We start from the raw sequence: 22,602 nt of genomic DNA on the forward strand, positions 1-22,602 counted from the left end.
ATCAGAAAATGTAGCTGCCATTGCCTTCCCGCCACCCTGGATTCCTACTCCTTCCCGGGGAGATCAGCATGGTCACACCCCAGAACTGGAGCCCAGCACACCAGGAGCCTTACAGGCCCAGGGTGTGCGGGCTGGAAGCTGGGAGACACCACTGGTTCTTCACAGATTCTGAACCAAGGACCACGAGCGAACATTTCTGATTCAGAAGGCTACGTGGCCTAACTGAGATGCCCAACCTTTTGGTCCCCGATTTCTCCAGCTGCTGTGATCTCCTGATTTGGAGACTTGGAGGCGGATGGCTCTCTTTTTTTCATCTGACCTTTGCTGGGCTCCCTTTAGTGATCCCCCCCACACATGGGAGTCCCAGCACTGCCCCCCCCCCCCAACCAAGCTTCTCTTTTAGCTAGGCCAGGAAGTTCCTACGAACACAATTAAGTGGAGGCAGTATGAGAGATGAGGAACTCAGGACAATTAATCGTCAGGGAGTGACATTTGGTGAAAAATCAGTCACTTAATTAAGCAGAAAGAGCCAGAGGCTGAGGTGGGGTGGGGGGTGGCGTGTGTGGTGGGGGCAGAGAGAAACTCATTCTTCCCACACCCACTTCCTCTTCCCTCCATCACACCTACGCCCTTTGCCTCCTCGACATTCATGCCAATTCCTTGTTGGAGGCTCACACCCCCTTAGGTCTTAGGAAGGTTCAGGCGTACTGATTAGGAGTATGGGTTCTGATGCCAGCTGCCTGGGTTCAAATCCTGGATCTGCCACTTATTAGCCATGCAACCCCAGACAGGTTACTTAACTTTTTGGCACCTTAGTTCTTCCATCTGAAAATAGAGATGATAATGATTGTAATACTTGAGTCAGAGGATTATTGGGAATTCTGAGTTCATCTATGTAAGTTGCTTGGACTGTGCAAGGCATAAAGAGAAAGTCTGATAAACTTTAGTTAAGGAGGTTATCGGGGAGGCTCGGAGATGGTAGGTCACTTGCCCAAGGTCAGATAGTAGCCACGGTCAGATTTAATCCAGGCAGCCTAGCTCCACGCTCTTGTTTCCTTGCTCCGGGATGTCGGCTGGCTCCTAAAGTCCCTTTCACATATCTACTAGCAAGAGGCACCGGAGGCCAGACGATGGCTCACTAGGGTCCCTGACTCTCACTGTTGTCCTCCTCACGCCCACCCTGCAGCAGGTCAGCTTGTCCAGAGGGCTGCAGATGCGCAGGGGCCAGCCCGCTGTGTGTCCCCGCGCCAGGGCTTGCTCTCTTTGACCTGGGGGCTGAGAGGGGGATCACGTCCTTTTTTTCAGAGAGGCTCTGATCTCCCAGAAGCGGCTGGGCTGCAATGGACTGGGCCCCTCAGACCTGCCCGGGAAGCCTTTGGCCAAGTTGGCGGCCCCCCTGGCTCCTGACACCCAAGGTAAGGGCTGGGCGCTGGGCAGGGGCAAGGAGGGACTGTGGGCCCTGCTCCCCAGACTGCGTCTGTCTCCTGCTTCCATCTGTCGGTCTCCTTCTTTCTTTTGCTCTGTGTCTGTAGCAACCCCTCCATCTAATTCTCTCTCTGTTGTGCTACTAACCACTGAGCCTCAGCTCCCTGATCTGTAAAACGGGGACAGCAGAGCCTACCTTGAGGGGGTGTGGCGAAGAGGAGCAAATAAGATAACGCATGTTAAGGGCCTGCCACATACGAGGGCTTGGTGGCCGGTGGCCGCAGTGACGATGTGTTTGTGCCTGTTGCTAGGTGGGCGTAGCTGTTGTCATGCTCTCTCTGCCACTGTCTCTGTTTTTCTTTCTCTTCCTCTCCGTGCCCCCTGTCCGCCATGTCTCTCTGCCTCGTGTCTCAGTCTCTCTAGGTCTCTGTCCTCTGTTTCGATGTGGAAAGTGCACAAGACTGGGAGTCAGGAGACCTGACTTGTTGTGTGATCTTGGGCAAGTCACTTCCCCATTCTGGACTTCAGTTTCCCAATCTGTAAAATAGGGGTGCTCGGCCTGACCTGCCTCCCTCCCTCTCAGGGTTGCTGGGAGGACCTCAAGAAGGTTGTCAAGTGAGGGGGTTTCCTGCCACATACGGGGTCTTCATTGTGTTTGTTTTTGTCGCTGCCTCAGGACTCCCCTCTGTTTCTCTGGGTCTCTGGGTCTCTCTGTGTCTCTGTCCTAGCCTCTCTCTGTCTGTGTCTTTGTCTCCCTCCCCGGGTCCTAGCTCAGTATCTCTGAGCCTCACTGGCCCCGCAGGACCACCTCATTGCCCTCTCCCCTTCAGTGCTGGTCATACCGCTGGTGGACAAGGAGGCTGGGGCTGTGGCAGCGGTCATCCTGGTAAGAGCCCTTGTGGGGTGGGATGGGGAGAGGAGAGTGGAAGAGGGAGTGATGGATGGAGTTGTGTGTGTGTGTGTGTGTTGAGAACAGCAAGCTGGGCTGGAGTTGTAAACATGGGGTCTGGGAGAAGTCTGGGGCTCCTCCCATACCACACCCCTCTGCCCACCGTGAATGGGCGGGGCCAAGCGGCTGGGTTCCATCCCTCTCCAGGCTCTTCTCCCACGTGGAGGGAGACATTCACAGTCTTCTTCCTGTTCTGGGAATAGAAGAGTTAGCACCCCTAGATCACCATGACCTCAATAAGGAGCTGCCTTGGGGTACAGACAGATCCATGGGCTGGCCTCGGTGCACCCAGAACTCCTCTGAGCTCATTAAAACACGATTACAGCTTTCCGAGGTGGCTGACCTTTCCAGAGCTGCTAGAGGGGGAGGCGCAGGGCAGTGGCTGGGGTGGGGGGTGCCGTGGGGAGAGGAGGGGAGAGGACAGGAAAGAAGGGGTATTTGGCTTGGTCTCCTCAGTGTCCCATCTGCCTGACTGAGGGAGACCTTGGTTCCTCCCGCCCCCCAGCTTCTGTTCCCACAGGGAACAGATATGCTGTTGGCAGAGTTCTGAGTACAACTTCCCTCCTCCTTTGGTCCAATCTGTGCCAGAGCTGGTCTCTTCGAAGAGGACGGGGCTTGGTACGATGTGCAGAAGTGGAGGTGGGAGGCGGTGGCTTGGGTCCGGCACCTTTACTGGGGAAATGAGTCTGGGTGTCAGGTTTCTGAGAAGGCCCTCCCATGTTGGGGCTGTGAGAACTGGGTCGGAAGAGGAGTGACTCCGCCAAGGGAAAGATGCGGGGAAGACGCGTGGAAGGAAGGCTGCTCATCTTGCGGGCAAGAGGGCGGTTCCACGGCTGCCGTCCACCTTGGCTCTGGCTGGGCCGGGAGTGCAGGCTTTAGCCTTCCGACCTGGAGAAGAAAGGCCTGTGTGTAGGTGTGTGTTGTGTTGTATAGGTGTGTGTTGCGTTGAATTTAACTCACTCCAGCAAAACCCTGTGCCGGGCCCCGCGCCAGGCTGCGTGCTGGGGCCGGGAGAGGAGTCAGACCCACTTCCGCCTCCTGGAAGCCCTCCGTCTGGAGGAAGGCAGGAGCACCCTCAGACCCCTACCTGCCAAAGGAAATAAATGCAGGTGCTCTGCTGGGAGAGGCGGGAGGGCAAGGAGTGCCTCACAGTTGGAGAGAGCGTCTGAGTGGGCGCTGGGCAGAGAAGGGACATGACAGTCTAGACAGAGGGAAGAGCATGAGCAGAGGCAGGTGGGGAGTGTTGGGGGGAGAGTGTGATCCTGGGGGGGCTGAGGCATGGGGTGCCTGCTGGTGAGCAAGATGCTGCCTGGGACTTTGGCTCCCAGGAGATGTTCCCCCAAACCGTCTTTCACCTCCTCAAACACTCCTGGCAGTGAAGAGCTCTTGAAAGGTATTTGGATTATTCACAGTCTGCCTCTTCTCCAAGCCTGTGTCCTCCTACTCAAGTAGAAAAGCACGTCTCCAGGACACCCCTCTCCTTAGTGCACACACATCTGACAGACCCTGTCCTGCCGCTCCGCCCCGGGGCTCCTGGGCCACAGGCCCTCACATCCCCCGAGAGGCAGCACAGGCAACCTTGAACCTCCCAGCGGTGGCCACATCCCAAGGGCAGAGGGTGCACAGGGTACAGGGAGTGTACAGGGCAGATGTTTTGGGAGCGCTGACTCACTGGCTCCTTCCTTAACAGCCCCATTGCCCTCTCTGAGTCTCTGCTCTTGATAGTCATCCATCCACCCATCCATCAATCAGAGGCATATTTCTCAAGCACTGCCAGGCGCTGTGCGCTAGGTGCTGTGAATGCAGCAGTGATGGAGACAGACCACACAGGCCCTGCTGCCGCAGACCAAGTCTACAGGGCTCGAAGAGTCAGACAAACAAGGGGGCAAAATCAGGGTGGAGCTGCAAGTGATGGCAAATGCAAGCAAGGAAACCAGGAAGTGCTGCGAGGAATACCGGGGCCTGATGGTGTGTGGTCGGTGGCGGGCCATCTGAGACACAGGCCGTCCAGGGGCAGGACTGCCCGGGCGAGTCCCCGGCCTCTGCAGCCCACAGCCCCGGGCACCTTGATCTCAGATTTTCTGTGTAAGGAACAGAGTCTTGGGCTCTGTTCTTCAGTTCTGGGATAATAAGTCCCTTTGAGAAGTGGGCGGCACTTGGTTTCTGGCATTTGATGCATGATGTGCGCCCACGCTTCCCCCCAGCTGTGCCAGCCACGCCAGCTCCTTACATGGGGATTAGCCACATTGAACTTGGTGAGGATGAGTGGTGTAGGGGCTGTGCTGGGTCATCAGCCCTTTCTACAGCCCCAGTGCTCACCGCTGAGTGTCACCACTGGGCCCCAGACAAGCTCCCTGATTAGGCAGAGTGGGTGTAAGTGCGTGTTTCTGTTGCTGAGCAAAAGCCGTGTGTGAGTGTTGGTGGCAGTGTGTTTGCATCTGGCGGGAGCAGAATGCGTGCATGGCTCCTGGGTATGCAAACTCAAGTACCCCATGGACAGTTATGAATGTGCGTGTGTGGGTGGTGTAAGAACTGTGGGTGTCTGAGTTGGTGACCGAATCGTGTATGTGTTTGTGTGTGTCTGTGTACATGCCTGCATATCTCCATGGGAGAGTGAGTGTGAGTATGGGTGTGTGTGGTGGGGGCTGGGAGTCGTCATGAGAGAGTGTACTGTGCTTGTGCACCTGCTGGGTAGGGAAGGGGTGAGGCAGCCCAGGAGTGTGTGCTAGGGTGGGGTGAGGCCCAGGGGGCGGAGGGCTCCAGTTCCTTCCATTCTCATAGCCTTCGGAGGCGCCTGTTCAGTTTCCCAGCTCTATACGGGACCAAGCTGTTTGGGCGGCCCAGGAACTGGGTGCCCCCATAGGCTTAGCCAAGTTCCAACCCTCCCTTTTCCTCAGAGACGGGTCCAAGCAGACAGAACAAATAGGTGTCCTCCTCCATCTCCGAACAGCAAGCTGCCCACATGTGTGTGCATGTGAACCTCGTGCAGACAAACCGTGCCCCGGCCTCCTTCAGATCCCCGTCCCTCGGGACTCACAGACATGGCCTCAGGTCTCCCTGCCTCCAGTGTCCCTCCCTCCAATTCCCCTTGCGCCCCGTAGGTCATGGCCCTCAAACTACAGTCCAGTTCCTTGGCCTGGCACTCAAGGCCCTTTCTCCTGGGGCACTGTGGACCCCACTCCTGCCTCGTCCTCACTTCCCTGAACCGACTCCTACCCAGCACTGTCAGGACAGCTCCTGCCTGCAGTGTCCCCCATCTTCAGGCTCTCCTTGTCCCCCCGCCCCATGCTTCAGTGCCAGTTCTTCAAGTCTCTCAGGTGCCCTCCCTGCTCTGAGTCCCACAGTCTCTAAGTTCCAATCCACCTAGTCCGCCTGCTCCTTCTCCCTCAGGTGTGAGGTTCTGTACCCCCAACCACATCCCCCATCCCGCACAGCCAGGTGTGAGCTTCCCGGGAACCCGCCGGTCTCCCCTTCTCCATCTGCTCCTGGCAAGGGGCCTAGAGAGAGGCAGGCAGGCATCTGCTGAGTTGGAAGGGGGGAGAAGAAGGGGACCCCGGTGCAGTCACCGTGGGGTGCCCCACAGGTGGTGAGCAGCTCCGAGCATGCACCAGCAGAAGCTGGTGACGCAGGTGGAGTTTTGCTGGCAGGGCCTGTAGTGGGTCCCAGACTGCCACCCCTCCCTCTCACCCTCCCGTTTTCTGTGTCAAGCACCCAAGCAGGGTTTGGGGAAGGGGCTTCACTGGGTATGAAAGAGGGGCTGGGGGATTTCTGGTAGCTGACACAGGGAAGTTAGGGAGGGACAGGTTCGTATGGGTGGTGATGGGATTCGGTCCAGAGAGTGGACGGTTGGGCAGAGAAGGCAAGAGAGTGGCTGGCACTGCCCCGACTCTGCCACTCAGCCTGTCTGGGCCTTGGTTCCTCTGCCCGGTGGAAGCCTGCCCTACTGGGTGGTGAGAATCCCATGTAAGGCAAAGCACTTTATTTCTTCATTCATTCACTCATTTATTCACCCATCCTCTCGAGTTCTTAAGGCACAGCAGATGCGTCATAAATATCGGACCTCTTCTCTAACCCGCACTCAGGAGCAGCTCGAATCCTGACTCAGGAAGGGTGGGAGTGGAAGGCTTAGGCCGATAGTGCTGATTCCATGATCAGGTCCTGCAGGGCTCCACGGGCTGGGAGAGGAAGAGGAGTCCCGTGTCACCCCCTTCCCTCACTGTCCACCCAAGTCATGCCCTTATGGAACAGCGACTGAGAAGGCAGAGGTCAGGAAAGCCCCACTTTTATGTGGACTAGCTCTAGCAGGCTTCCTGGAGAGGCGGGTATTTTTCCGGGGCCATGTGTGTGGCCAGAAGGACAGGCTATCGGTGAAGCCCACAGACTGGAGGATGTGTGTGTTGGGGGGGACAGGTGTGTGCCAGGCGTGGGGAGGGTCTTCTGGCAGAGAGAGGAGGCTAGGGAAGGTCACTGCCAGTCCCTCTCCCACCTGCCTCCAGGTGCACTGTGGCCAGCTGAGTGAAAATGAAGAGCGGAGCCTCCCAGCCGTGGAGAAGCATGTGAGTGGGGGTAGGGCTGGGGTGGGATGGGGCTGCTGAGGACCCTCAAGCACAGTGGGTGAGAAGATGATCTGGTCAGGGAGCTGGAGAGACCAGGGTTCCAGTTCACCACCTTTGGGCTGTGTGACCTTGAGCAAGTCACTTAACCTCTCTGAGCACCAGTTTCACACCTGAAAATGAAGATAAGAAAAGCACTGACCTACTTAGGGTGCTTGGTGAGATAAGGCCAGTCAGGGATCTTGTCAGTACATAGGAAGGACTACCTGCATAATGATAGTGAGGCTCTTTTCTGAGATTTTATGCTGGGACTTTAACAAGGATTTAGGACTCCCTGTGGCTAGAGACACAGAGAAATCTGACCCGGGCCTCTCTGTGAAGAGTCTGGGGCTCGGGTGGAGACAAACCCTGTACCTGTGTGTTCGATGGAGGAGGGAGGGACGCTCCAGAGGCAGCGGGAGGTCCCCGGCGGGTGGAGCGGCGGGTGCAGCGGTGGAGCGCCGCGGGATGATTGTTTGGGACGGGGGTGGGGGCAGTGAGCACTGCAGGCACCGGAAATGGCTTGAGCAAAGGTGGAGGGTCCTGAAGCGGCGATGGGTGAAGGTGGGGCGAGTGGCTAGCTGATCGCTTGGCCCTCCCCAGACCCTGGTGGCCCTGCGAAGGGTGCAGGCCCTGCAGCAGCGCGGGCCCGGAGTGGCCGCCGAAGCGGCCCAGAACCCCCCCGCGGGGACGGCGGGAGACCACGAGGGCGGGTTTGCATACACCAACCAGGACCGAAAGATCCTGCAACTGTGCGGTGAGGATCCGGCGGAGCCGGTCCTGGGGTCAGGGCAGAGTCGAACTTGGAGGGGTGGGGCCTACGTGGTGGGCCTTAGAGACCGGGCGCGGCCGGGAAGGGCCGCGGTGATCTACCGTGGGACAGGCAGGTGGCGCGGGAGGTGGGGGAGTCTAAGGGCCCTCTCTCTAATCCGCGCCCTGTCGTTTCAGGGGAACTCTACGACCTGGATGCCTCTTCCCTGCAGCTCAAAGTCCTCCAATACGTGAGTCCCCATGCCCCTTCCTCTGTGCTCCTCCAGGGACGAACGTCTTCTAGAGCTCTCCGCCTCCGTTCAGATCCCCACGTCCCGCCCCGCGTCTCTCCTCCACCCACCAGAGGAGCCTCAGAGGAACGAGAGAGTGGGGAGCGGGGGTGGCCCAGATCCGCGGTCAGCTTCTCCCTCTGTCCCTCCCTTTCAGCTGCAGCAGGAGACTCAGGCATCCTGCTGCTGCCTCCTGCTGGTGTCCGAGGACAATCTCCAGCTCTCCTGCAAGGTGAGGGCCCAGGCCCGCTGTGGGACCTGGGGAGGGAGCGGGTCTCCGAGGGGAAAAACCTTGTTTATCCTTTAACTGGCCGCTGCCCCTCTGTCCTCAGGTCATCGGAGATAAAGTGCTGGGGGAAGAGATCAGCTTTCCGGTGAGTCCCGCCTGGTCCCCTGAGCTGGAGTCTGCAGGAGCAGTGAAGGCGCGCTAGGCACATCCGGGATCTGCTGGGGAGACTGAGGGGATTATCTGGATCTTGGGATCTACTTAGAAATGTCGTGAGCGCTCCCAACCTTTCTTGATTAGGATTCGCTGGGAGAACTCTCACACAATCTACAGAAAGGTTTACTCTGGACCAGTTCACTTCTGTCGGGGTGTTTCTGGATTTGGCTCTGGTAGAATCCATTGAGATGGATGAGAATCTGGAGCCTGCTTTTCTCTCTCCTAGTTAGGGGAGACCCTAAAAGTCTTCCATAGGGCATTCTGGTCAGGAGCAGAACACGGGCTGCTTTTCTCAGTGTTAACTCCATCTGCCATTTGGGCTGACTTAAAAAGTCCTGGAACTTCCAGACTTTAGGGTGAGGGGTGGGGTCTGAGATTGCCTGACCTCCCGCCGGGCTGGACCCTGACTCGGCCTCCCCTCACTCTGCAGTTGACCATGGGACGCCTGGGCAAGGTGGTGGAAGACAAGGAGTCCATCCAGCGGAAAGACCTCACCTCAGTAAGCCATGGCCTGGCTGGACCAGGGGAGGAGGCAAAGGGAGAGCACCCTGTCCAGTCCTCAGGGCCACGATCTCTGGGGCAGGGCAGCCTGGGCATGCTGGAGACAAGACCAGGGGGCTTTCTCCCAACCCACCCCTTGTCATAGCACTTCCCACCCTGCAGAAGCCCCTGAGAACCACTGTTGCAGAGTGTGGTGAAGGGCTGGGGGGAGGAGGCGTCCTCTCTCCCTCCTCCCCTGCCCGACCTGCCTCCCCTTTGCAGGAGGATGTGCAGCAGCTGCAAAGCATGATAGGCTGTCAGCTGCAGACCATGCTGTGTGTCCCCGTCATCAGCCGGGCCACGGACCAGGTGGTGGCCTTGGCCTGTGCCTTCAACAAGCTCGGAGGAGACTTGTGAGTCTGGGTGGGGTGATGTGGGTCAGGAGGTGAGCCGAGAGCCTGGACAGGGTTCCACTAGGGTAACAGTGCTGGAAGGGTACTCGGCAGGGGGTGCTATTCCAGCAGTGGTGGACTGAATGGTTTGTCATTGCAAAAGATCATGGAATTATGGGGGTGCTAGGCCCTTGCAGCTGTTGCAGCTGAGGCACAGCTAGTTGTTGATTCTCTGTCACCCATGTCCACTTATGTAAAGTCATGTTGAGGTCCCCGGGAGCTCCCCTTCTCTTTGCCCGTTTCCTGCAGTTGGGTATTGGCCTTCCCCCCCGCTCTCCATCCCCTGTTTTGGCATTTCCACTGGGAACTCCCTGATGTAGGGGCAGTGAGCTCCGGTGGGTGAACTCTCTGGGACCTGCAGAGCAGGTTGCTGACAGAGAGGACAATGACTAAAGGGAATACAGGCTTGCGGGCCAGGCTGAGCTGAGGGTTTTTATAGGCACTGACAGGGCAGCTGTAAGAATCATAAAAAATGGAGTACCAGCCTCTGAGCTGGGCACGGGGTGATACAGCTGTGGCTCCTGCCTTCAAGGACACAGAATCAGGTAAAGAAGTTTAGTTAGGAAGAATATCTCAAGAACTGAGTTCAGATTTGGGGTCCAGGAGTCGTAAATAGGTCCATAAATAGATTTCATGTCCTATACCAATTCACCAATTGGCAGTAGCTGCCTGCCTGAAGCATCATGTTGAGACTGGATCTTAGTACTATGATTGATTAGCAATGTCTGTCCTGGAAGTAGGGTCAGGATGTAAATGGTGCCACACTTGGTCCTGCAGGTCCAGCAGTTTGGGTGGAGTCCTATAGGAAGGGAGGAGCAGGCAGGTGAAAGGTTGAGTCCAGGTTCCAGGATGCAGAGTGATGCTGACAAGATGCTTGGCCCCCGGGGGCTCAAACAAACAGGCTGGGTTTGAGGGCCTGGGGCCCCTGCAGGACGTAGATGCTGGGAACGTTAGGACCAGAGAGGTGTCAGAGGCCCCGGGGTGGGGTCTGCAGGGGTGGCAGAGACCTGGGGGTTGCAGGTCTGTAAGGTCTGTAGCAGGATGTTCCACCATGGAACTCTGCAGGCAGCGAGTGGACCTGGGGAAATAAAGAGTGAGGCAATGTGGAATCTGTCAGTCGGTACCGGTGGGCCTCCTAGTGGTGGAAGAGTTTATGCCATTCAGTAAACGCACAGTGAGCACCCACTGTGTCTACCTGTGTGCTCACCAGGTGGCCTTGGAAAGGCCTTTCAGGAGAGGAGTGCAGAGCAAGTGGAGGTCCAGCAGGGACGGCGACCTCTGTCTGCTGGTTGTAAGACTGGGTTCTAGACCTAGAGCTAGAGCTAGAGGAGAGGTGGGATGAGAAAGCAAATGAGATGGGGCCTTGGTGACAGCCCTGAGTTGAGGCCCAGAACAAGGGTAGGGCCATCTCTGGGCTCCACATCTCAGGGAGTGGGTGCTGAGTGTATGAGCCAAGGCGGGACTCAGTTCAAAGTACTGGCTGCAGAGAAGCCACCTGGAATTCGGAGAACAGGGACTCTGGAATCCCTCCAGCTGGGGGTGTGGCGGGGCTGGTGGCAAGGGCAGCGGGAGAGTACAGTTAGTCACTGAGCAAACGCTTCCCAAATATCTCCCCTGTACCAGCTTCTGAGCTGGGCACGGGGTGATACAGCTGTGGCTCCTGCCTTCAAGACTTAAAGTTTATCTCAGGGCATAGAGGGAGGTGGGTGGGAAAGGTATTGTAGGCAGAGTGGACAGTGTGGGGGAAAGCATGAAGGTGTGAAGGAGCCAGGGGTCTTCTCAGAATGATGAGGATTTATTTTAGTTTGGCTGAAGCTGAGAGATGCCCAAAGATGAGGGGAGAGTCGGGGAAAGTAGGACAGTAGCGAGAGCTGGACAAGACAGGACAATGCCACCCCCATCCCTGAGCCTGGAGGGGGCCTTTGGGGAGGAGCAGGGGAACACCCAACTCTGGCCTGGGCAAGTGTCCTGTCCGAGGGGGGAGGCCCAGCCTCAGTCTGGGTAAATCTGAAGTCAGAGGATGGGGGCACATGGCTGGGCTTCTAGAAGCGATAGCCTGAAGAGGAGAACCCATTTTGTTCTGAGGAGAATGAGAGCTCCCCCTTCAGCAAGCCTCCAGTCTGAGGGAGCTGCCCCAAGCCACCTGTGCAGTGAGCAGCCCCAGTGGAGGAGAGTGGGGTTAGCTGGTGGGCCTCTGAGTGGGCTTCCTGGACAAATGGATGTGAGGATAAATGGGAGAGAAGTCTGTCATTAGCTCCCTCTCTGATGACCTTGCCTCTCTCCCCAGATTCACGGACCAGGACAAGCACGTGATCGAGCATTGCTTTCACTACACCAGCACTGTGCTCACCAGCACCCTGGCATTCCAGAAGGAGCAGAAGCTCAAGTGCGAGTGCCAGGTGAGTGACCTTACTGGCACCTCTCTCAGGGACCAAGGCGCTCAGCTCTCAGCCCCAGAGATTCATCCACAAGGGAAAAGCCCATGTGTATCTGCACCCTGGCTGGGAGATTACCGAGTGCCCTGGAGGCCTTTCAAAGAGCGAGGTCACTTGTTCCTCAAGTGGGCCACTGGTTGCAGGAGCTGTATGCGATCACCCTCTAGTGTTCAACTTGGGTACTACAGCAACATCTGGGTGACTGGAGCTGGAGGCGAATGCAGATCTGACATTCGATCGAGATTTCTGTACACTTTCACTGGGGTGATTCCTCCCACTCCTTCACTTAACAGCCAGATGACATACATAATTAGATTCTGACAATCTCCAGTATGTGCAGAGAAGCTCCTGGGGATGTTGGAGGCAGGGGGCTTGGAGAGGGTCACTTTCTGTAACCTGAACTCCTATGATCTCCATTTTCTCCATCCCAGGCTCTTCTCCAAGTGGCAAAGAACCTCTTCACCCACCTGGGTGAGTGCACTGTGCTCCTCCATGCGTGGTTGTGGGATGGGAGTGGGGCTGGAGTTTGGAGAGGAGAGGTGGGAGGGAGGGCTTGGCAGTGGCATTCTGGTCCAGTCTCATGACTGCCCCCCACACCCTTCCCTCACAGATGATGTCTCTGTCCTGCTCCAGGAGATCATCACAGAGGCCAGAAACCTCAGCAATGCTGAGATGTGAGTGAATTTACCCCTGAGAGGGGAGAGACAGGCCCCAGGCCTCAGTCCTCATCCTCTCCTTCTCCCTTCTTTTCCCCTTCCACTGCCTTCTTGCGGGACCCTGTCATATTTTATACGGTCCTGTACTTCATGCCTGTGACCATCACTAGACTGTGATGTCCAGTGACAGCAGGGGCAGGGCTTGCTTTGCTGGCCTGGGGTCCTCAGCTATTAATACAGTGCATGGCACAGAGTAGGCGCTACAAAAAGAAAAAAAAAATCTTTGGGCTGGACTAATGTCTGGAGTCAGTCAGCCCTGAGGAGAGTCTTTCAGCATGGATCACTCCCTCCTGGCCTCGGAAATCCGGGCTTGCCTCAAGTTGTGAGAAGTGGGGGTGGTTGGAGAGGGGTGTCAGGACCCTGTGGACCAAAGCCGTCTCCCCACAGTTGCTCCGTGTTCCTGCTGGACCAGAATGAGCTGGTCGCCAAGGTGTTCGACGGGGGCGTGGTGGAGGACGAGGTGAGGCGGGTCGCGTGGAAAGTGTTGCTGTCGTCCTAGGGGTGTGATGTCCACGGACGCCGGGAGCAGCCCGGACAGGTCGGTGGCCCTTTCTGAGGCCAGCTGCTAACTTTTTCCTCCCAACCCACGCCTGCCCCTGTAGAGCTATGAGATCCGCATCCCAGCCGACCAGGGCATAGCGGGCCACGTGGCGACTACGGGCCAGATCCTGAACATCCCGGACGCATACGCACACCCGCTTTTCTATCGTGGCGTGGACGACAGCACCGGTTTCCGCACACGCAACATCCTCTGCTTCCCCATCAAGAATGAGAACCAGGGTGCGGATTCCCGGCAAAGGGGCAGAACAGGGCCAGGCCGGGGCGGGGTCTGAGCAGGATGGGGAGGAGCCAAGTAGAAGAGTTGGTAGTCCTTCCTCACTGCTCTAGCGGTCCCCTAGCAGAAAGCACAGGTTTCCCAGGCATAGTGGTGGTGGTGGTGGTGGGGTCCCTTGAGGACACCCTAGGATGACAGATCCCCTCAGATATGTCCACCGGCCGGTCCTAGCCTCTCTCCCACCCCTAGAGGTCATTGGTGTGGCTGAGCTGGTGAACAAGATCAACGGACCATGGTTCAGCAAGTTCGACGAGGACCTGGCCACGGCCTTCTCCATCTACTGTGGCATCAGCATTGCCCATGTGAGTGGGGACACACTGCTGGATGTGCTTGTGTACTGTTGGTCACTTCTGGCCTGTTTCCCATCTGAAAATTTCCTATTTCCTGTCCTATCCTGTTAGCAACCCAGGACCATGAGAAACCCCAGTTGTCATTATTCACCTGACCCACCCCCACCTTCCTCTGGAAGCAACCTCAAATCAAGCCCCAGGTCAACTTCTTTTTGAGAAACATTAGGCCTTATTGTCCATAGCTGGCAGCTCTGCCATGAGACTCGAACCCATTGGTCCCTCCCCTCCTTGCTTCTCTTTCTCTGCTGTGGGCCTCAGGCTCCATCACTGAAGACCAGGGCAAGCCCAGGAGGGGAGGCAAAGTGCCAGATCTAATGCCGAGAGATCCCAGGGGAGGCGCAAGGGGACGTCTAGATGAAGGTTGGAGGGGGCTCCGTACTTGGGGCTGGAGCTCGAAGGCTCAGACTAGGGCCAGCTCAGGAGGTTTACTCTGACCCTTTTGTCCAGTCCTGGGTATTCTGAGATTTGACAGCTACCTTGCTTGAGCTCCATTCTTCCCCTTTCTCCCCCCAGTCTCTCCTTTACAAGAAAGTGAATGAGGCCCAGTATCGCAGCCACCTCGCCAATGAGATGATGATGTACCACATGAAGGTGAGGCTTGCATGGAGCTTCTGTCCTCCTTCCCAGGGTTTCAAGGTCCTGTGCCCCCTGGAATCCTCATGGGCCAAGGACCAGGCGGTGCTTTCTGATCATCCTCTCCTAAAGATAAGAAGGTAGACCCAGTGCCAGGCCTGGACTGCAGCTCTAGGCATGTTCTGGGTCAGCTCCTAGGCTGGCTGGCAGCAGGGCCCAGCCCAAGGAAGAACCTGGTCGGCCAGGTGTGCCCCATGCCCAGGGATAGTTCCCACCTTGGGAATGACTGAAGGCTGAGAAGCATGCCCAGGGCCCGGGCTGCAGCTCCCCGAGGCGCAGTGGTCCTGCAGCCCTGCAAAGTTCTAACTGTGATATTCTGTCCCATCCCCGGGCCCTGTGTCAGCACAGCTGCCCCAGGCTTTAGTTTGGAGCATGTGGTGGTCATTGTTGATTTGAACATTTATGCTCACCTGTGTCTAAACCAAACGGTCCCAGGCTTTGTGGATAGAGTCAGAGCTGTAGTAGGGAGGACTGAGGTTAGACTCTGAGATGCACCCCACCCCCCAATAAGGAATCTTCAAGTCAGTGTCTAGGAAAGGTTGCTATGGTTTGGGAGAGTCACAAAAGGTTGTCTTCTGTCTCTGCTGAGGATAGACTGTTACAGATGAGGACCATCATAGGCAAGCAGGCACAGTAGGTGGGCTGCAGGGCTGTGAGGAGAGGGTGGTGATCGCCTGTTCAGTGACAACCCATGGAGTGGAGGGTCACCTGGGTACTCTCTGGGCAAGGGGCCACCTCACCCAGAATTTGAGGGTGAGGACACTGGATGGGTGGAGGTCATCTTCTAATAGCCAGGCTGGTCCCTTGTAGGTCTCTGATGATGAGTACACCAAACTTCTCCATGACGGGATCCAGCCTGTGGCTTCCATCGACTCCAACTTTGCCAATTTCACCTACACTCCTCGCTCTCTTCCTGAGGATGACACTTCCATGGTGAGCTGCCCCCCACCCCACCATGGAGACAGAGGGTGTACAGGCAGAGATTTAATTTAAATGTGCACAGGAACTTCCTGCTAGCAAGACAGAGTCATCAAGGAATGTTATAGCATCTCCCCTAGGGATGGAGTGAGCATTCAGTCTGCCAGCATGGGCCATGGGGCCTGCCCAGGGGACAAGGGGTAGCTGGGTAATTGCTGAGGATTGCTCCATCCTGAGGCCCCAGGGTCGAAACCTCGCTCCCTGTGTTTCAAAGAAGTATGTGAGCTTGGTTCCAGGAGTTCTTAGATCCCATATTTCTAAAAGTTCTTGGCTCCGAGAACGCTTGGTACTGCCCTCTTATGGTTCTCTGGCACAGATCTAAAGATCTAAGACTCCAAAATTTTGTAGGCATCAAGAAGGGCCAAAGCTACCGTAAATAGATCAACAAACAATGAGTGCTGGCGAGGTTGTGGAGAGAAGGGAGCCCTAGAGCACTGTTGGTGGGAATGCAGACTGGTGCATCCACTGTGGAAAACAGTCTGGAATTTCCTCAGAAAACTAAAAATGGAACTGCCCTTTGACTTGGCAGTTCCACTGCTGGCACTATACCCTAAGAATCCTGAAACACTAATTCAGTAGAACCTATGCACCTCAATGTTTACAGCAGCACAATTTACAATGGCCAAGTGCTGAAAGCAAACTAAGTGCCCACCAGTAAATGAACGGATCAAAAAACTGTGGTACATTTACATAATGGAATCCTTACTATGCAGCAGGAAGAAAGAAGGAACTCCTACCCCTTGCAACAGCTTGGATAGAACTGGAGAGCATTATGCTAAGTGAAATAAACCAGGTGGTGAAAGAAAAATACCATATAATCCCCACCTATAAGTGGAACCTAATCAACAAAACAAACAAGCAAGCAAAATATAGTCAGAAACACTGAAATAAAGAACAAACTGACAATAATCAGAGGGGAGAGAGAAGGGGGATAACAGGAGAAAGAAGGGAAAGGGTGGTTAAGGAACATGCGTAAAGGACACATGGACAGAGCCAAAGGGGGTAGGACTGTGGGTGGGAGGTGGGCTGGGGGAAGGAGTGGTGGGAAAATGGAGACAACTGTGCTTGAACAACAATTTTAAAGAATGCATTAGCTGTACTTTTAGAAGAAGCAAATATTTTTAAAATAAACTTAAAAGTCAAAAAACAAATAATAAAAATGCACAAGAAGGCATTTTAATTATAATGCTCAATATAAGTGTAAAGTTAAAAATCATTCTGCATGATTTTTCAAATTGACTCCTGTAAGATTATGGAGCTATTAAAATGCTGCTTATTGTGGAAAAAAAAAACCAACAAAACAAAAAGAAACAACAACGAAGAAGGGCCAAAGCAGGCCCGCCCCCACCTCCCCAGTCTTAAAACTGGCAATCCCTCTGACCTCTCCCTTCTGCCCCCTGCAGGCCGTCTTGAGCATGCTGCAGGACATGAATTTCATCAACAACTACAAAATTGACTGCCCGACGCTGGCCCGGTGTGTGTCCCCTCCTCTTAGCTTGCAGGCAGCCCCATCTCTGCCTCTCTCTGTCCTGGACTCTCACATCCATCCCCCAGCCTACTGGGGAGGGCTGTCTCTGGGCCAACTAGGGGAGACTCAGTCTTGTGGGGGTGGGGAAGATCCATGAGCGTGAGGTTATTTCTAGACTCGGGGACGTGAAGAAAGGAGAGGAATGGGGAAGGACAAAACCTGAAGGGCTACCTGGAGGAGGAGAGCCTGAGGCCTGTCTGCTGCCCTCCCCCCGCCCCCAGGTTCTGTCTGATGGTGAAGAAGGGCTACCGGGACCCACCCTACCACAACTGGATGCACGCCTTCTCTGTCTCTCACTTCTGCTACCTGCTCTACAAGAACCTGGAGCTCACCAACTACCTCGAGTGAGTGGCTGCACTGCCCCCCAACTGGGGTCTCCTTCCTTGGGACACAGAAACACCTCCCTGGGTCAGGAATTTTACCTGCACCACCTAAGGGGACCCTCTTAACAGCTCATTGAGGAAGGTTGCATAGTCCCATTTCCTGGGCCGGACTTGCTCATAGTCACAGTCCCAGGGCATGGGGGGCCTGCCAAACTCCAAACCAGGGCTTCTTTCTGGGAAAAGGACCCGGGGTCCTGAGCTGTTGTCCTGGCTGCTCCTGGACAGCTCACCCAGCAGTCCCTTCTCAGGGGGTCTGGGGAGGGAGCTGTGTCTGGACCTGTCCTCTCTGTCTCCCAACCAGGGACATGGAGATCTTTGCCTTGTTTATTTCCTGCATGTGTCATGACCTGGACCACAGAGGCACGAACAATTCCTTCCAGGTGGCCTCGGTGAGATCTTGCCCTCCTCCCATTGGGCACCTTCCCTGGGGTGTCTGGGAGTGTCACTTCTCCAGCCTGAGGAGAGGTGGGAGCTGGTGAGACCAGGAGCCGGAGGCTCTCCCAGGCTTTGTGCTGGGCTCTGGGATGGGGGAGGAGAGAGGACGAGAGGAGCAGGGCAGCGGTTAGCTTATGTGGTGGGCACCTGGATTTGGACGTGAGGAGTGATGGAGTTTTCCTGACTTTTCCAGAAATCTGTGCTGGCTGCGCTCTACAGCTCTGAAGGCTCTGTCATGGAGGTACCACCATTTTTCCCCAGCCCCCTGCCTCCCTCCCCCACCTCATTCCCTGTCCTCCTCATCCTCACAAAGCCTGTGATGGGCAAAGTTAGAATGTGACCCAGCTCCTCCTGTTCCTAAACTCTGCTTTATGGACAGGCTGTGATAACTGCAGCCGCCCCAGGGCATGGCTGGCTCATTTCCCTGGATGGGCTTGGAGGGGTGCAGGTGTGGATGGGGAGCAAGTCAGGCCCCAGGTTCTGCTGGGGCCCAGGTTTCCAAAGCGAGGGTTTGTATTTAGCACGATTCTCTGTGCATATCAGGGAACACCCCGTGCAAACCTTCCCTACCAAGCCTGGGCTCCGCTCCCATTAGACTCAGCTTTGCCTTAGAGCATTTGGTTTTGGGGTCTCCCCACCCCCAGATGGGGGCTCCTCGGGGCAGAAACAAAGTCCGAGACACCTCTGAGTTCTCTGCAGTTAGCACAGAGCTTGGCACAGAATGGGAGCCAAACCTCCAAGGTTACCTCTCCCCACGTTTCCCCCCGCTACACCCTCCAAAGACCACCCCTGTTTGCACACCCCTAGAGATGAGGGGCTCACTCCTGCCTGGGAGGCCTGGTAGCAGCCCTGCCTCTGCCCTTCCCACCCGGGGTTGAGTCTCATCCTCCTCCGACTGACAGCCCTTCAGTGTCAGGAGACAGACATCTCACCCTTGCCTCGCCTTTGCCTTTCCTTGTCAGCAAACAAATGCTAGCTGCATGGGTTAGTGTCTAGGACTGCAAGGGACCGTTCCAGAACTGTTCAAGCTGGAGAGGCCCTCAGAGCTTACTGTGTTGTGCCCCTGCATGTGACAGTGGGGACGCGGCCTCAGAGCCAGCCAGGGCCTTGCCCGGGTCCCACCAAGGGGAAAGCAGAGCCCAGAAAGGGGACCAGGATGCTGCCTCCCTGTCTCCGTCTGCTCTGCTCACCTTGGGAGCCAGGGCCGGGCCTGTTCCCTCTCTTGGGGTTAGTGGTGAGGGGAGCCCCCCATTCCATTTGGGGCCTATCACTCCTGTCTCCCACCAGAGACACCACTTCGCTCAGGCCATCGCCATTCTCAACACCCATGGTTGCAACATCTTTGACCACTTCTCCCGGAAGGTAACGGGGCCAGGGTGGGGGTGAGAGGCTGGGGCCTGGCGCAAACCATGAGAAGGGGATGATGGTGGGGGCTCCTCAGGGCCGGGGAATAGATGGGTCTGTCTAGCAGGAGGCCATGACATCTCCCTGCCCCCACCCAGGACTATCAGCGTATGCTGGACCTGATGCGTGACATCATCTTGGCCACGGACCTGGCCCACCACCTGCGCATCTTCAAGGACCTCCAGAAGATGGCTGAAGGTGCCTGCCTTTAGCCCTGGGCCTTGGGGTTAGGGAGGGACCCCCAAGAGGGAGATTTGCCTGGAGAGCATCCCCAGGACTTCAGACCCATCCCCTCCAGCCTCAACCCACCAGGCAGACCAGCCCTGGCCGTTGGCTCCCACTCAGGGGGCCAGATTCCCTGGACCACTTTGTGGTGGGCCATGGGAACCTTGTCCTTGGAAAGAGGGTCCAGGAGCCTGGGCTCCACCCTTTGATCCTGTCTTCTCCCCAACAGTGGGCTATGATCGAACCAATAAGCAGCACCACAGTCTCCTCCTCTGCCTCCTTATGACCTCCTGTGACCTCTCTGACCAGACCAAGGGCTGGAAGACCACAAGGAAGATTGCGGTAAGGGCCGCCCCTTCCTGGGAAGGTGCGGACTGCAAACATTGCCCAGCTCTGTGTGGCTCCTGCCCCTTGAAAACCCCTTCTGTGCTGAGCTCAGCTTGGCTATATTTGGGGGAGACAGAAACATCACCTCTGGGTGACAGATGGGGAGATTCAGGAAGGGGCATGGACTCACCCAGGGTCACATAGCAAGCCAGTGGCTGACGGAGGGTGGGCCAGAACCCAGCCGCTCCTCCCCACCTGGGACCATCCTTCTGACAGGCTGGGGATGGTGAGGACAGGCCCTGAGGTGGAGGTGAGGGAGGCCTCAGTTTGCCCCCTGGGCAATGGGCTACTGAGGAGCTTGGGTGCAGGGGTCCCACTCACAGGATCTGATGAGAGTGTTGGCCTTTCAGGAGCTGATCTACAAAGAGTTCTTCTCCCAGGGAGACTTGGTATGTGAGGACTGACCTCAGGGTGTCCAGGTCGGGGGTGGGTTCTTGGCCTGGGGCTGGGTTAGCCCGATCCCTGTGCCTAAAGGAGAGAGAAGAGGGGCAGGCCTGATGCCTTGGTGCCCGCAGGAGAAGGCCATGGGCAACAGGCCAATGGAGATGATGGACCGAGAGAAGGCCTACATCCCTGAGCTGCAGATCAGCTTCATGGAACACATCGCGATGCCCATCTACAAGTGAGGGGCTCACGGGCACTGCTGGGGACTCAGCACAGAGAGGGAGGGGTAGGGCGGGGCGGTCCATGGCCATCACAGCAGACACAGGGCTGGGCTGGGCTTAGCCCAGCTCCCCTGACCCACCGCCCCCAGCCCTGGCCTCTGCGCACAGCTTTGCCCCTAAATGGACCCTTCACTTTGTCCTTTGTCCCCTATGGAAACAGACCACCATGCTGTCCTTGTGTGTGCAGTGTTATGCCTCACACTCTTATGGAAGTTCTGTCTGTGGTATAGCCCTAATCTTCCTTCCTGTCACTCTCTGACTTCTGACCTCTAACCTCTAAACCCTGCCCCTGTGCACCCCCAGGCTGCTGCAGGACCTGTTCCCCAAAGCGGCAGAGCTGTACGAACGTGTGGCCTCTAACCGTGAGCACTGGACCAAGGTGTCGCACAAGTTCACCATCCGAGGCCTCCCGAGCAACAACTCGCTGGACTTCCTGGACGAGGAGTATGAGGTGCCCGAGCTAGACGGCACTGGGGGCCCTGTCAATGGCTGCTGCAGCCTTGACGCGGAGTGACCTCTCCCAGGATCCTTCCCCACCCAGGCCTCCTGCTACAGTCCTCCACTGGCCTGGCCAGACGTCCTGTGACCAGAGCCATGGGTCCTGGGTTCTAGGGCAGAACTTCCTGTGTGACCTGGGCAAGTATTGACTTTCCAGGCCTCAGCGTTCTCATCTGTATAATGGAAGCAAGACGTGCAGCCTCACCAAAACTTTGCCACTTGTCCTCTGAGAGCACAGGGGTGACCCATGAGTCGTGGGCCCTGCTCTGCACCTCTGACCACAGCTTGGCAAGTCCTCCCCAAGCCACTCCTTCCTGAGGCAGCCTGGCTGGTTGCTCCTGGGCCCCTGCCCTGCCAGCCAGATCTGGGCCCTTTTCTCTTCTCCAGGATCCTCATGCAAGGAAGAAGGTGGGACATCTCAGTGAGCAGGGGTGAGGGGTCTGAGAATCAGTCATTAGCTCTGTTGGAGGACTGGAAATAGCCACAGGGCCACAGGTGCTCTGGGGTCCGCCACTATATTTATGGTGAGGATGGGGACCTAGGAGTGATTGATGCAGGGGCTCCATGAGGAAGCTGCCAGAGGGGCACTAAGTGCTCCGGGGAAAGTGGGCCCAGGACGAAAGCAGGATGGGAGCCATGGGCAGGAAGGACCCCTGGGCTGGCAGACCGACCCCTGGCTGTGTGACCCTGGGCAAGCTCTTTCCCCTGTCTGGGTGAAACCCGAGGTGAGACAATCTGTCCTCTGAGACCCCTTTTAGATCACAGTCCCCATAGCTCTTTGCAGTCCTAGGAGAGGCCATGGAATGCCCCTGACAGCCTAGGGCAGACAGCTGACCCTGAGTCCCTCTGTGGACCTCTGAGTGAACCCCCTTAGCCTGAGTCCCTCCACCATTCCTACAGCCAGAGAGGAACCCGGTCTCAGCCCTGGCAGGGTGTCTCTCCTCTTCAAGGCCATATCCACCCATGCCCCAGGGCTTGGGAGACCCCATAGGGCTGGGCCTCTTGGGTCAGCCCTGGCAGCTTCTCCCTTCTCTTGTTCTGTATGTGTTGTGGGGTGGGGGGGAGGGGGGCCACCTGCCTTACCTATTCGGAGTTGCCTTTAGCGAGATGTGTTTTTTAGGACTCTGTGGAACTTGTATATGGTCCCATGGGCTGACCGCTTTGTACATGAGAATAAATCTATTTCTTTCTACCAACCCTCCCCCATGGGGATGTTTTCAGACTTCGTGCATGGGGTAAGGGGGGAAACAAAATTGGAGGAAGCACATGCCCATTAGAATGGCCTGGCTACAGAAACCCCAACCCCTGTGCCTAGCTCCTCTTCTGGGGGAGTTATAGGCATGCTGGGCAATTCATGGGTCCAACAGGATGGCCTGAGGGGTTAATGAAAGATGAGGAGTCCTGGGCATGGGGCAGTGAGAGGACATGTTAACTAACAGAGATTGTGGACTCAAGAGGGAGAACTGAGGGGCTGAAGCAATCAGGGAGGCTGCCTGGGGGGGGGGGGTCTTCTACTCCTCCTAGACCCTCTATCTGCTGGCCTGCTCTGATCATGGGTACCCATATAGACAGGGCTTGGGCCTGTGAACCCCCTTCCATCCAGAAGGATGTCTGCCTGTATCCCCGTAAGTTCTACCAAAGGGATACCCCTAAGTCTGACTCTATACCAGGTATAGACCTGGGATGTTCCATAGAGCCATGGCACCTTCTACTCGGGCTGTGCTAGTGTTTGCCTCTGCACAGACGCGTA

The 22,602-nt window shown here is 56.5% G+C and overlaps 1 protein-coding gene across 3 annotated transcripts in view; it reads left to right on the forward strand.

Moving 5' to 3' along the window:
* The window catches only part of PDE2A (phosphodiesterase 2A), a 91,348-nt gene extending 69,300 nt beyond the window's left edge, over window positions 1-22,048 (forward strand). For all 3 annotated transcript variants that reach the window (XM_028515623.2, XM_028515625.2, XM_028515624.2), the window contains 27 exons: window positions 1,306-1,415; window positions 2,256-2,311; window positions 6,871-6,930; window positions 7,570-7,723; window positions 7,915-7,967; window positions 8,164-8,238; window positions 8,339-8,380; window positions 8,879-8,947; window positions 9,211-9,341; window positions 11,668-11,779; window positions 12,247-12,286; window positions 12,426-12,489; window positions 12,919-12,991; window positions 13,134-13,311; window positions 13,556-13,668; window positions 14,230-14,307; window positions 15,160-15,282; window positions 16,731-16,801; window positions 17,077-17,199; window positions 17,540-17,627; window positions 17,867-17,914; window positions 18,961-19,035; window positions 19,176-19,275; window positions 19,532-19,644; window positions 20,040-20,078; window positions 20,205-20,311; window positions 20,658-22,048. In XM_028515623.2, coding sequence (XP_028371424.1) covers window positions 1,306-1,415; window positions 2,256-2,311; window positions 6,871-6,930; window positions 7,570-7,723; window positions 7,915-7,967; window positions 8,164-8,238; window positions 8,339-8,380; window positions 8,879-8,947; window positions 9,211-9,341; window positions 11,668-11,779; window positions 12,247-12,286; window positions 12,426-12,489; window positions 12,919-12,991; window positions 13,134-13,311; window positions 13,556-13,668; window positions 14,230-14,307; window positions 15,160-15,282; window positions 16,731-16,801; window positions 17,077-17,199; window positions 17,540-17,627; window positions 17,867-17,914; window positions 18,961-19,035; window positions 19,176-19,275; window positions 19,532-19,644; window positions 20,040-20,078; window positions 20,205-20,311; window positions 20,658-20,868 — 2,506 coding nt within the window. In that variant the 3' untranslated portion in view covers window positions 20,869-22,048. The remainder of the gene's footprint in view (window positions 1-1,305; window positions 1,416-2,255; window positions 2,312-6,870; window positions 6,931-7,569; window positions 7,724-7,914; window positions 7,968-8,163; window positions 8,239-8,338; window positions 8,381-8,878; window positions 8,948-9,210; window positions 9,342-11,667; window positions 11,780-12,246; window positions 12,287-12,425; window positions 12,490-12,918; window positions 12,992-13,133; window positions 13,312-13,555; window positions 13,669-14,229; window positions 14,308-15,159; window positions 15,283-16,730; window positions 16,802-17,076; window positions 17,200-17,539; window positions 17,628-17,866; window positions 17,915-18,960; window positions 19,036-19,175; window positions 19,276-19,531; window positions 19,645-20,039; window positions 20,079-20,204; window positions 20,312-20,657) is intronic.
* The last annotated feature ends 554 nt before the right edge of the window (window positions 22,049-22,602 follow it).

Source organism: Phyllostomus discolor, chromosome 6, assembly GCF_004126475.2.
Source record: "Phyllostomus discolor isolate MPI-MPIP mPhyDis1 chromosome 6, mPhyDis1.pri.v3, whole genome shotgun sequence".
Taxonomy (NCBI): Eukaryota; Metazoa; Chordata; class Mammalia; order Chiroptera; family Phyllostomidae; genus Phyllostomus; species Phyllostomus discolor.